This window comes from Eubalaena glacialis, chromosome 12 (genome assembly GCF_028564815.1).
Source record: "Eubalaena glacialis isolate mEubGla1 chromosome 12, mEubGla1.1.hap2.+ XY, whole genome shotgun sequence".
Lineage (NCBI taxonomy): Eukaryota > Metazoa > Chordata > Mammalia > Artiodactyla > Balaenidae > Eubalaena > Eubalaena glacialis.
The window spans coordinates 87,681,217-87,694,884 of NC_083727.1; the positions used below are offsets into that span (position 1 = coordinate 87,681,217).

Here is a 13,668-nt window from a genome sequence, read left to right on the forward strand (position 1 = left end):
GAACTTCAAGGACAGAGCAGAAAATGGGAGGGTAATTATGTTAGCTATTTGATCCATACTCCCTCTCCCTTTTTAAGCCATGAGGAGTAATATGAAAAGGGAAGACAGTGTATCTTCTATTTTTGTGATAGGCCACTTAAAAAAATATATATGGCTAATAAAGTTCATAATACTGGTAATACTTCCTTTTTTGAAATTTTCCAGTTTCACTTTCAAGTGAATCAATTACATTTACCCCTAGGGCATGTAATTATTTTTATCAATGTCATTTTTTGTTTTGATTTCTCAAGATTTTAACTGCATTATTTTTTATATAAAATCTAAAATTTTATTATTATTATTAAGATACATCTGGATGGCACTGTAGTTTTGAGATTTGTTTTTCAGAGCTTCTCAAGTTTGAGGAGACATTTCCATAAATAAACTTGGGGCATGGTGATATAATGAATACATTCCACATCATAAAATGAATCTCTCCTGGTTGAATAAAGATTTGAAGTTTCCTAATAGGTTTGTTCGATTTGGATTTGGGGCAAAAGCATAGCCATGGTCATAGTATGTGTCCTATTGAAACTATTCCAGGCTTGCTTTGAAGAAATTATTAATATAGCTGAGATGGGAAATCACATTAGCTTTCCTTCAGTATTTCAAAAGAATTCAGCTTAGATAGTTGCTTTCAAGAAATAGGAGTTCTTACAACTTTGCAATCTGAAATAGAAGAATTTTTAAGTGTATTTTTCAAACTTCGTATTTTTCTGTTGGCTGTATGATCTGTATCACTGAAACATGCATGGACCCATCTAAAGTCTCCCAAACCTAGAGAAACCATTTCTGTCTTGCAGACAAATACCACATTGTTGGGAAGTTTTCTCACTAGAGCTATGAATCCAAAATACTCTGTATTTTTATTTATTTTTACTTAAGGCATGAGGTGTTTTTTTTTTTTTTAATGAATTTGTTTTAAGTTTTAAAATGAACCATTGAAATGACGACTTATCTGGAAAAGCTAGCACAAGCATCGCCAGTTAGGGTAAAGAATGGTGAATTGTAGACATGAAGAAGTCAAGTTTCCTTGGTGCACGGCAGTGGTTGCTCCACAGTGGAAAGGCACGTGAGAGAGGAAGAAGAATAGAGTGGTCTGCAGTTGGGGGGTGGGGTATTTGGCGTGACTTTCTCAAGACGTCCTGTAAGGTTTGAAACTGAGCATTCTGATTCGTACAGTTTCTACATTAAAACAGGACCACTGGTATATCTAGAGAGGGTTGGCCATATCACACAGTATATTACCTTTAACATCTTCCTGTTGGACGATAGGTTTTTAAAAGGACTTTTGTCACTGTTGCTTGTGCCACTATTACTGAAATCAGCACCAAGTCTTTAGATCATTAAAGAATATACGTAAATTCTCCTAAATCTTTCAAACATACCATGAATTACTAGCCTGAAGAAAAAAAAAGGAAAATGTTAAACATGATTAAGTGAGCTTTGTCATTTCCTTAATAATGGGTTGAAAAGTATGTGAAAAAGGTAATTTCACCCTCAAATTGCTGTTTATATATCTGTTTTGCTATTTTATTCTAAAATAATTCCAGATATTCTTTCTAAGTTAGAAAAACAAACTTTTTAGAGTCATAAATTTGTCCTTGGACTTTTTCATTGGTTAGTGAAATTATTTCTTAGATAAAATGCAGTAAAGGGAAAATATAAGGAGAGTGTTTGGAAATTAAAAAAAAAATTCACCCTGAATAGTAATATCTTCATGTTGATATAATTTGGTCATTATTTGGGAAAACAAGTTTATTATCTAAAGTACAAGGTCAAGTAGTAAGGAAGCCCATGCTCAGAAGTACATAAAAAGATCCTTCAGCTAAATCATTGTGGCACCATGAACCAGAATATTTTGAGCTCAAAGAATAGTTATATATATATAGTTAAGGTGGTTAATAAGGAACAATTTGTGAGGCTCCACTATGTTTTTGAGTTGCATTTTTGTTGCATCTGGCTTTTCTCTTTGTTATTTAAAATGATTAGTTGGATAAGTGACTCCAATTTTATGTATGATTTCAGGTCTTTGTGGTAAATGTAGTTGTAACTTTGATGGGTTGTCTGTGATCAGATTATCACAGCTTATCACCGTTCTCAGTGGAGAAATACTGTTACTCTATACGTTGTTATTCTATACAGTATGCTGACAAAGGTCAGTTGCCCTTTATTTTTATCTTTGTGTGTCCACCTCCCCCCCAGTATTTTCTCACTCATACTAGAGGGGAAATGTTTGACTTCTTAAAAGATCCATTTTCATAGAATGTTCTTTGAAAACTCCATGTTGAACTGATAGAATGGATAAAGACAGAAAACATGCAAAATACTGGAAAAATACTAAAAATTCAATTTAGGCTCACTCAGCATTGGTTTTTAAGAAAATGTATCGAATCAAAGTGTTCTTTTTTTTTTCCTTTCCAGGTTTATGGTTGGCTGTGGGAGATGTGATGACTGGTTTCATGGTGATTGTGTTGGGTTAAGTCTTTCTCAAGCACAGCAAATGGGAGAGGAAGACAAAGAATATGTGTGTGTGAAATGTTGTGCCGAAGAAGATAAAAAGACTGAAATAGTAGATCCAGATATTTTGGGAAACCAGGCTAAAGTTGAAGTCCATAGTGAAGATAAAGCAATGGAATATGAAAAGCTTGGGTTATCAAAGCACACTACAACAAATGACAAAACCAAATATATAGATGATACAGTGAAGCACAAGGTCAAAATTTTGAAACGGGTGAGCCTCTCATTAATGCATTCTTTTTATTTAAGAACTTGGGCTGACTGTGCGAATTTGAAATTTCTCTTTAGATTTCACTGTTGTGTACATTTTCACATTTATTTTTCCATAGAAATGGGTTTTTACTTAAAATGTTTTGTCAGTCTTGGTGAAACCAGGTAGTGACATCTTCAAAATATGCAGATCTTATTTCTTACAGTTTTTTGTGCTATTTTTAGTCTCTAGTTTGGTACTTGGATTTTCTGTGGTAGAATGTGTGTGAGATTTTGTGGTGGTAGGTATAAATTGTGCTTGCTGAGAAGTTTTTCTAAAAAGCTTTTCAGTCCGTAAATATCTATGAATCCATAAAACCACATTTGGCATTATTATTTTCAAGTGGAAGAGTTCTCTCTGTAAGGAAAAGTAATCTTAGTTCGTTTGATTTTTGTTCCAATATTTGCTTGGAACCCATATCTCATAATGTTCCTCTTAAAATGTGGCCTTTTAAAAAGTTGTCAGTTTTCCCTCATCTTACATTTTCAACTACCTTTTTAAAGTATTTTCTAAATAGAAATTTCAAGATATTTAGTCAATTACAGGAGAAATGTACAAAGGACACAGCACTTTATCTGATTAAATTTTATTTTCATTGTCTACTTTTTTATTTCCTGTGATTTGTCTAATCATTGATTTGTTGTTCTTGTAGGTAGTGCTAGGGAGGAAACACTGGCAACAAATATATGTGGATGGTCAAGTATAATATTCCAAAGCACAACGAACATAAATTAGGAACCTTGGAAATATTTTAATTCGACCATTCAGATTGAAGAACATAAGCATGTTTTCTCTAAAACCGTCTCCATTATTTACAAACTCAGTTCTTGGGACACTCCTTATGTGACAAATCTGGATTAAGTTCCAGTTTGCCAAATCCTTGTGGCATCCAACGTTTTCTGTCTGCCAAGACTTTCTGAGAATCAGATTATGTCCTTCTGATATTTACTATTACTTTTTCTGTTGATTTGATTAGCACCAAAGTAATTGATAATATAGAACTGAGCGTGACATTGAAAACAGTTTATAGCAAGCCTTTGGAAAGGTTCTGTTAACTTTTAATCATCATTTCTTGGGTACAATTTCTTGGCCATTCAGAAATATAGCTCATTGTTTTGTCGTTCAGTTGAGTTATCTCCATCTTGTCTAAAAAGACATTATAAAACATTAACATTGTGACTGTTTTGAGAAACCCCTCTATCCAGTCTCTGTATCAGAAAAGGAACCGAGGTTAGTCTGATATTGTAAATAAATACATGAGCCAAGTGATTACTGCTTTTCTTTTCTTTTTGATACTGAACTGTTGAATCTTATTTGACTAGTCTGATTTTAGTTGATGGAATCTGCTTTTTAAATATCACTTCTTATCCCTAGATTTTATGTTGAACCATTTATTGAGTTCCTATTGTGTGCCAAGCATGGTACCAGATTTGAGTATGTATGACTGATTGACAAATGTTCCTGCTCCCAAGTAAGTCTAGTTAGAGAGGTAGAAAATAAACAAGTAAAGAAAAAATTATAGGATTCTCAGTCTAGAGAAAATCGATTTTTTGTATATACTCTATCTTCTTAAAAACTATGATTATATTTCTATACACAAGTATTCTTCTCACTGGTATGATGTGATTTTTTTTTTTTATAAATTTTATTTATTTTTTGACTGCGTTGGGTCTTCGTTGCTGTGCGCGGGCTTTTCTCTAGTTGGGGTGAGCGGGGGCTGCTCTTCATTGTGGTGCGTGGGCTTCTCATTGCAGTGGCTTCTCTTGTGGAGCACGGGCTCTAGGCTCATGGGCTTCAGTAGTTGTGGCACGTGGGCTTAGTTGCTCCGCGGCATGTGGGATCTTCCCGGACCAGAGCTCAAACCCGTGTCCCCTGCATATTGGCAGGCGGATTTTTAACCACTTCCCCACCAGGGACGTCTGGTATGATGTGATTAATTAACTCCCAAGGGTCTCAGAATTCTGGTTTCATTTGTAGTTCTTTGTGGGTTATAATTAGGACAAAAATAGTAGGTGTCCTGATGGTTCTACCTTATAGGAGTTAAAATTGCCAGTAGGTACACTGAGAATTTGATACATTTATAGGTAAATGTGACTTCATTTGTTCTAGAAAGTAGTAAAAAATACAGATAATTGATTTCTCCACAATTCCCCCCCCCTTTTTTTCATATCTGCAGCCGACGAAGAGAACTCTTACTATCATACCTAATTTTCTTTCTAATGCCATTATTTCTCAATGTTTTTTAGTTCCCCTTTACAGACTATTATGTGTTCTGCAGAAGATAGGTGCTTAACAAATGGATTTTGGATGAAACGGTGAAGGTCCTTTTTGCAGTTAATTGAGTTTTATATATCTTCAAAAAACAGTTATTGGGCTAAAGAGTGGAATATGTTTGATATCTTAATAGGTTGTCATACTAAGTAGGTTTGATTTTTTTCATCCACATGCTCAGGAGGCTTGCTTTGTATTTAAAGATAGTTTAGTAGTTTTCATTCTAATGAATTAAATACTATTTTTCCTAGGAGTCTGGTGAAGGCAAAAACTCATCAGACTGTAGGGATAGTGAAATTAAAAAATGGCAGCTAGCTCCTCTTCGAAAGATGGGACAACCAGTTTTACCTCGGAGATCCTCAGAAGAAAAAAGTGAAAAAATAACAAAAGAGTCTACAACTGTTATTTGCACAGGAGAAAAAGCTTCAAAACCAGGTAGTAAGAATACTAGAAATTATTATATACTAATGTATTTATATTTTATTTCATATACTTTCAGTTAGTATATTTAGGGAAATTTAAAAACTTTTACATTTTAAAGGCAAGAAAAATAATTTAGGTGATTGACCCTACTTGAAATAAGAATTATTGGTCCAAATTCTGGGGAAGTACTAATGAACTTAGTAAGATAAGGCCTCTGCCCTCATGGCACTTAAATACCAATGGGAAATGACAGATAATAGGTAGACAGATAAAATGGTGTGCTATTTTTAGAGAATTTTAGGCACTATAAAGAAAAAGTTGAGAAATGGGATAGAGAGTCAAGGTCAAGGAGAGTGGGGGGAGTTTGTTTCAGAGAGAATGGAGGCGGTAATGTGCTGTGGGATCTAAAGGGATGCAGAGTTGTTTGAGAGGAAGGAGTCTATAGAGGGCACAGCCAAGCTGAAGGCTTTGAGGTGGAGATAGTCTCTGCATTCGAGGAGCAAGAAAATCACTGTGCGATGATTAGAATGTAATACACGAGGGATAGAATGGTGGCGGAAGGTGAGTTTAGACAAAATCATGTAGGAACTTTGAGGCCATGACAGGAGTTTTTTGTTGTTGTTCTCAATATAATGGGGAACCTTTAGAGGAATTTGTACAAGAGAGTGATGGCTCGCTGTGGTTTTCTGTGGAGACTGGACTGTAGGAGGATAGGAGAGAAGGAGAGTAGACTGGTTAGGAGTCTTTAGCCGTATCCTAGGAAAGAAAGAGTGGTAGCTTGGAACAGAGGTACAGTGAGGGAAGTGGTCAGATTCAGATATATTTTATAGTAGACTTAATCCATCAGAACTTGCTGATGGATTAGGTGTAGGTAGGTGAAGGAAGAGTCTTAGCAGATGATTAGATCAGTGTTGGTGCTATTTGCAGAGATGAGAAAGAGATTGGGGAGGAAAATTGAAAAATATGGGTATTTTAACTTTGAGATGGGTATTAGAGATCCAAGTGGAGATGTTTTGAGTAAATTTTTGGCTGATGAGTCTGGACTTTGGGCAATGGTATATAAATTTGGGATTTATCAGTGCATAGGTGTTATTTTAAATCATGCACTTAGATATAAAGAGCTACAGAGAGAGTTTGATGATGAAGGGGCAGAAGCAGAGGCCTTGGGGTGCATCAGCATTTAGAACTTGGGAGGAAGAGAGGATCCAGCAAAGGAGACTAAGAGATGGCCTTTGAGGTAAGAGAACTAAGAGACCATGGTGGCCTGGAAGCCAGGTGAAGTTCCAAGAAGGAGGTTATGATCAGTTGTGTCAAATGCTGTCTAGACAGCTGTTTTGGTGGAGCAGTGGGGACAAAAGCCAATTACAGTGGCATATGGAAGGATGGAGGGTGAGGAACTGGAGATAGTGATTATGAATAACTCTTTCAAGGAATTTTGCTGTTAAAGGGAACAGAAATGGTGTAGTGGCTAGAGGTGGATATGAGGTCAGGATTTCTCTTTAAGGAGATATTATAGCATGTTTGTGAGACTAATGGGAATGATCCAGTAGCGAGAGAATTTGATGATGTGGGAGAGAGAGAGAGGCGATAGTTGAGGTTCAAAATCCATGAAGAGATCAGAGGGGAATAGGATTCTCCTGGAGGGGTTGGTCATAGGAAAGGACGGCTGATGCATTGTAACAGTAGGGAAAGCTGCATGTGGAAGGAGCGGGGACACATGAGGTACATTAGTAGGTTTGGTGATGGGAAAATAGCTGACACTGCTTTTGCTTCCTCAGTGAAATATGAAGTGAGAAAATCAAATGAGGTCGAAGTTGGAGGTATTATTGGTTTGAGAAGAAAGGAGAAAAAGCATAAAACACATTTTTGGAAAGTGGGAGAGCAAATTTACTAGGACGGTTGAATAGGATTAGGGTGGCACATTGAGCTCTCCACTTGAGATTTGTGGTTGTAAATTTAAAGTGAGATCTGTCAGCACCAGTGCTTACTCTCTCCAGTTACCTTCAGCTGTTTGTAGGCTATTTGGGTGAAGGATAAAAGTTAGCTTTCACCAGGTTGTGGTTTTCGCCAATGCAGATGTTTAAAGGAGAGAGAATTAAGATGTTCAGGCTGCAATGGAATGGTAGGTGTTGGGCTCCCTGGCCAAAGTTGGTTGTGTGGGAAAGTGAGGACATGAATGGTAAAAAAATGATCGATTTAAGAATTGTTGGAATGAAGAGTTTGTAGGACATAGAGATTCTGAAGATGTGCATAAATTAGTAATGATGGAATGAAAAATCATTTGAAAAGCTTAACATTCAGATTAACACAATTGTTTTAAAACCAGAGGAGATTCATCAATTTTGTGGTATTAGTAAGGACATTACATTATCTGCACACCTAATAAGTTCAGATCAATTTTTCTAAACAGTTTTTTACAGGTATATATATTATATATATATATATATATATATATATATATATATATGAAAAGTAGCTCTAAAAACCATTATCTAATATGGGAAAGGGGTATATACATTTTATAGCATTAGGGCCACTTTTTACTCATTTAATTTCTAATTAAAATTCATTTAGAACTTTTTTTTCTTATTGAGGTATAATTGACATATAACATTAGTTTCAGTTGTACAGTGTAATGATTTGACATATGTATATATTGCACAGTGACCCACCACAATAAGTTTAGTTATCATCTGTCATCATACATAGATTAGAATTTCAATGTCAGGAATATTTCAGTGTGGAATATGGAGTCTGATCTTATGATTTTAAAATAGTGATTTTTAATCAGTCAACTTATATTATGCATTAAAAAGGAAAATATCTTTTTAAAAGCAATTTAGTGAGTTTTGATATTTATTTAAATTAGGTGCTCATGAGAAGCAAGAGACAAAGAAGAAGAAAACTGAAAAGGGCCCGCCTGGTACACATCCTCCGGCAGCTCTTGCCTCCAAGCCTTCCACAGACCAGATCCGACAGAGCGTCCGGCATTCTCTCAAAGATATTCTTATGAAAAGGTAACACGCGTTGCTATTGTAGAAGATTGAATAATATACGCTTCATGTATTTGGAAAATAATTGAATTATTCTAATTTTAAGACTTACAGACTCAAATTTGAAGGTACCAGAGGAAAAGGCAGCAAAAGTTGCCACAAAAATTGAGAAAGAGCTTTTCTCTTTTTTTCGGGACACAGATGCTAAATATAAGAACAAATATAGAAGTTTGATGTTCAATCTGAAAGATCCTAAAAACAATGTAAGTATGTTTTGTTCATGTCTGGATCTTTATGCTTCCAACTTTCCTAATACATAGGGATTTATGATTTTCATACAATAGATCTATAATTTATTTCTTGAAGTGAGACCAGTAATTTTAGTAAAGTCTGTTGCTACTGAACTGAGTTATGAATTCTGCACAGTGGTGACTAGTGTTATGCAATGTCTATTAAAATATAAAATACTAAATCTATCTTAACTCGATTGATGTGAATTTTCTTTCCTTTATGTCCCTTGTTTAATCCAGTTTATTAAAAAAATCATTCATATGTATTCTTCAAAAACGCTGTTAAACCAAAATTTGTAACACTATGTATTTAGTACTTCTGATGTAAATTTGAAAATAGAGATACACTGCTTAAGAAAATAATTTACATTTTGGTAAAAATGAAAGCTGTTTTAAAATATTGTTATTAATTTAAATATGACTAGTTCTAAGAATCTTTTAGCAGTGGAGTAAACTTTAATTGAATCCTTAATCTTTTCCTGGGACTTAGAGGAAATCTGAAAGCTGTGGGTGTAGATGCAAACTCCTTACACATTTGTTTAAGTTTTACAATGTTTTCACATGAGTGATATCAGTTTGTCAGTTTGTGTAATGGTATTTGCCGTAGTGTGTGATATGAGGTATTTTCTTGAAGTATGCTAACAGCTACGTAAGAAAAATCTACATTTTACCATCTGCCATCATGGTGCAGGGGATCAGATACTTTTTAAATTACATAATCTGAAAGCTTTTCTTCAAGTAAATATTTATTTCCTTCAGGTTTTTTCTTACAGTTGGTTCTTTGCTCTGGAGTCCCCTCTAAGCCTGTTAGGATTTAAACATATGAAATCTTAAAAATATGAAAGACATCACATTCAGTGAAGTTCTTTTATGCAGTATCTTTTATACAGTCATGGGTTGCCTATTGTGACAGTGTGTGTCCCTGGGAAGACTTAATACAACTTTGCAAAGGTGTTGTAATGACTTCACCATACATGCTTCTCCATTATGTCTTGGTTTTTATACAAAATGTGTATTTAGCTACCTTAGATGCTAAGTTTCCAAAACACAAGGCTGTCATTTATTCTCTTTGCAGGAGGTAACACGTGAATCATTAAACATTTGTAAATTAGGTTTCAAAACTTCATCTTCGTTTATTACAAGTTTCTATACAGCAGCTCTTCGTTCTTTTAAAAATGTTTGTCTCTCCTTTCCTTCCCATTTTTAAATACCTCCAGATATTATTTAAAAAAGTGCTAAAAGGAGAAGTAACCCCTGATCACCTTATAAGAATGAGTCCAGAAGAACTAGCTTCTAAAGAGTTAGCTGCTTGGAGACGAAGAGAAAATAGACATGTAAGATTATCTATAAATATGTGTTTGTCTGTATCAAAATATCTATGAATATGTGTTTGTCTATATCAAAACATATTTTTTCAGCGATAGAGAAAAACGATATACACAGAGGTAGTAATTCACCTCAGAGTGCACAGCAACAGACTTTTAGTTCTGTGTTTTTTTGTTACTGATCCTCCATTAGCCTATTCTTAAATTTTTTGTTGTTGATTTTTCCTGATCTCTTCTGCTTTTTTCTCATTTCCTCCAATTATCAACTTACATAATTACCTTATATTTTGTAAATCAGAAGGATGGGAAAATAGGTGTATCTTTTCCTACATTTGCATGTTTCAAAAGCATAGTTTGAAGGTTTTATGAATATTGGTAATTTGTGGAGCCAGGTTAAGTCAGAATGAAAATTTTATAGGTTTATAGTCCTTTAATATTCATTTTCAAATGCCAGAAGTTTTCAAGAATAAGGGCTTTATTTTTCGTTAACAATTTATTGATAAAATGTGACCCTGAAGTATCATGTATGAATGTTTATATTCACAGAAATACCTTGTGTATAGTTAAGTACTGCTGTCCCAGACCTAACTGCTGTGTTATATAACATATGTAGTACGTGCACTGTATTGCATTTTTTTTAACATCTTTATTGGAGTATAATTGCTTTACAATGGTGTGTTAAGTTTCTGCTGTATAACAGAGTGAGTCTGCTATACATATACAACATCCCTATATCTCCTCCCTCATGCGTCTCCCTCCCACCCTCCCTATCCCACCCATCTAGGTGGTCACAGAGCACCGACCTGATCTCCCTGTGCTATGTAGCCACATAGCACTAGCTATCTATTTTACATTTGGTAGTGTATATATGTCCATGCCACTCTCTCACTTCGTCCCAGCTGACCCTTCCCCTTCCCCGTGTCCTCAAGTCCATTCTCTACATCTGCGTCTTTATTCCTGTCGTGCCCCTAGGTTCTTCAGAAACATTTTTTTTTTTTTTTTAGATTCCATATATATGTGTTAGCATACGGTATTTGTTTTTCTCTTTCTGACTTACTTCACTCTGTATGACAGACTCTAGGTCCATCCACCTCACTACAAATAACTCAATTTCGTTTCTTTTTATGGCTGAGTAATATTCCATTGTATATATGTGCCACATCTTCTTTATCCATTCATCTGTTGATGGACACTTAGGTTGCTTCCATGTCCTGGGTATTGTAAATAGAGCTGCAATGAACATTGTGGTACATGACTCTTTTTGAATTATGGTTTTCTCAGGGTATATGCCCAGTAGTGGGATTGCTGGGTCGTATGGTAGTTCTATTTTTAGTTTTTTGAGGAACCTCCATACTTTTCTCCATAGTGGCTGTGTCAATTTACATTCCCACCAGCAGTGCAAGAGTGTTCCCTTTTCTCCACACCATCTCCAGCACTTATTGTTTGTAGATTTTTGGTTGATCGCCATTCTGACTGGTGTGGGGTGATACCTTATTGTAGTTTTGATTTGCATTTCTCTAATGATTAATGATGTTGAGCATTCTTTCATGTGCTTGTTGGCATTCTGTATATCTTCTTTGGAGAAATGTCTGTTTAGGTCTTCTGCCCATTTTTGGATTGGTTTGTTTGTTTTTTTGATATCGACCTGCATGAGCTGCTTGTATATTTTGGAGATTAATTCTTTGTCAGTTGCTTCGTTTGCAAATACTTTCTCCCATTCTGAGGGTTGTCTTTTCATCTTGTTCATGGTTTCCTTTGCTGTGCAAAAGCTTTTAAGTTTCATTAGGTCCCATTTGTTTATTTTTGTTTTTATTTCCATTTCTCTAGGAGGTGGATCACAAAGGATCTTGCTGTTATTTATGTCATAGAGTGTTCTGCCTACGTTTTCCTCTAAGAGTTTTATAGTGTCTGGCCTTACACTTAGGTCTTTAATCCACTTTGAGTTTATTTTTGTGTATGGTGTTAGGAAGTGTTCTAATTTTACTCTTTTACATACAGCTGTCTGGTTTTCCCAGCACCACTTATTGAAGAGGCTGTCTTTTCTCCACTGTATATTCTTGCCTCCTTTATCAAAGATAAGGTGACCGTATGTGCGTGGGTTTATCTCTGGGCTTTCTATCCTGTTCCATTGATCTATATTTCTGTTTTTGTTCCAGTACCATACTGTCTTGATTACTGTGCCTTTTTAGTATAGTCTGAAGTCAGGGAGTCTGATTCCTCCAGCTCCGTTTTTCTTTGTCAGATTGCTTTGGCTATTCGGGGTCTTTTATGTTTGCATACAAACTGTGAAATATTTTGTTCTAGTTCTGTGAAAAATGCCATTGTTAATTTGATAGGGATTGCATTGAATCTGTAGATTGCTTTGGGTAGTAGAGTCATTTTCACAATGTTGATTCTTCCAATCCAAGAACATGGTATATCTCTCCATCTGTTTGTTATCATCTTTAATTTCTTTCATCATTGCCTTATAGTTTTCTGCATACAGGTCTTTTGTCTCCTTAGGTAGGTTTATTCCTAGGTATTTTATTCCTTTTGTTGCAGTGGTAAATGGGAGTGTTTCCTTAATTTCACTTTCAGATTTTTCATCATTAGTGTATAGGAATGCAAGAGATTTCTGTGCATTCATTTTGTATCCTGCTACTTTACCAGATTCATTGATTAGCTCTAGTAGTTTTCTGGTAGCATGTTTAGGATTCTCTATGTATAGTATCATGTCATCTGCAAACAGTGACAGTTTTACATCTTCTTTTCCGATTTGGATTCCTTTTATTTCTTTTTCTTCTCTGATTGCTGTGGCTAACACTTCCAAAACTATGTTGAATACTAGTGGTGAGAGTGGGCAACCTTGTCTTGTTCCTGATCTTAGCGGAAATGGTTTCAGTTTTCACCATTGAGAACAATGTTGGCTGTGGGTTTGTCATATATGGCCTTTATTATGTTGAGGTAAGTTCCCTCTATGCCTGCTTTCTAAAGGGTTTCAATCATAAATGGGTGTTGAATTTTGTTGAAAGCTTTTTCTGCATCTATTGAGATGATCATATGGTTTTTCTCCTTCAATTTGTTAATATGGTGTATCACATTGATTGATTTGCGTATATTGAAGAATCCTTGCATTCCTGGGATAAACCCCATTTGATCATGGTGTCTGATCCTTTTAATGTGCTGCTGGATTGTGTTTGCTAGTGTTTTGTTGAGGATTTTTGCATCTATGTTCATCAGTGATATTGGTCTGTAGTTTCCTTTTTTTGTGACATCTTTGTCTGGTTTTGATATCAGGGTGATGGTGGCCTCGTAGAATGAGTTTGGGAGTGTTCCTCCCTCTGCTATATTTTGGAAGAGTTTGAGAAGGATAGGTGTTAGCTCTTCTCTAAATGTTTGATAGAATTCACCTGTGAAGCCATCTGGTCCTGGGCTTTTGTGTGTTGGAAGATTTTTAATCACAGTTTCAATTTAAGTGCTTGTGATTGGTCTGTTTATATTTTCTATTTCTTCCTGGTTCAGTCTTGGACGGTTGTGCTTTTCTAAGAATTGGTCCATTTCTTCCAGGTTATCCATTT

At 35.3% G+C, this 13,668-nt stretch overlaps 1 protein-coding gene across 5 annotated transcripts in view; it reads left to right on the plus strand.

The window, feature by feature from the left end:
* The window catches only part of PHF3 (PHD finger protein 3), a 98,638-nt gene that overhangs the window by 68,473 nt on the left and 16,497 nt on the right, over positions 1-13,668 (plus strand). For all 5 annotated transcript variants that reach the window (XM_061206897.1, XM_061206895.1, XM_061206894.1 and 2 more), the window contains 5 exons: positions 2,464-2,773; positions 5,332-5,515; positions 8,373-8,520; positions 8,603-8,759; positions 10,004-10,120. In XM_061206897.1, the coding sequence (XP_061062880.1) occupies positions 2,464-2,773; positions 5,332-5,515; positions 8,373-8,520; positions 8,603-8,759; positions 10,004-10,120 (916 nt within the window). The remainder of the gene's footprint in view (positions 1-2,463; positions 2,774-5,331; positions 5,516-8,372; positions 8,521-8,602; positions 8,760-10,003; positions 10,121-13,668) is intronic.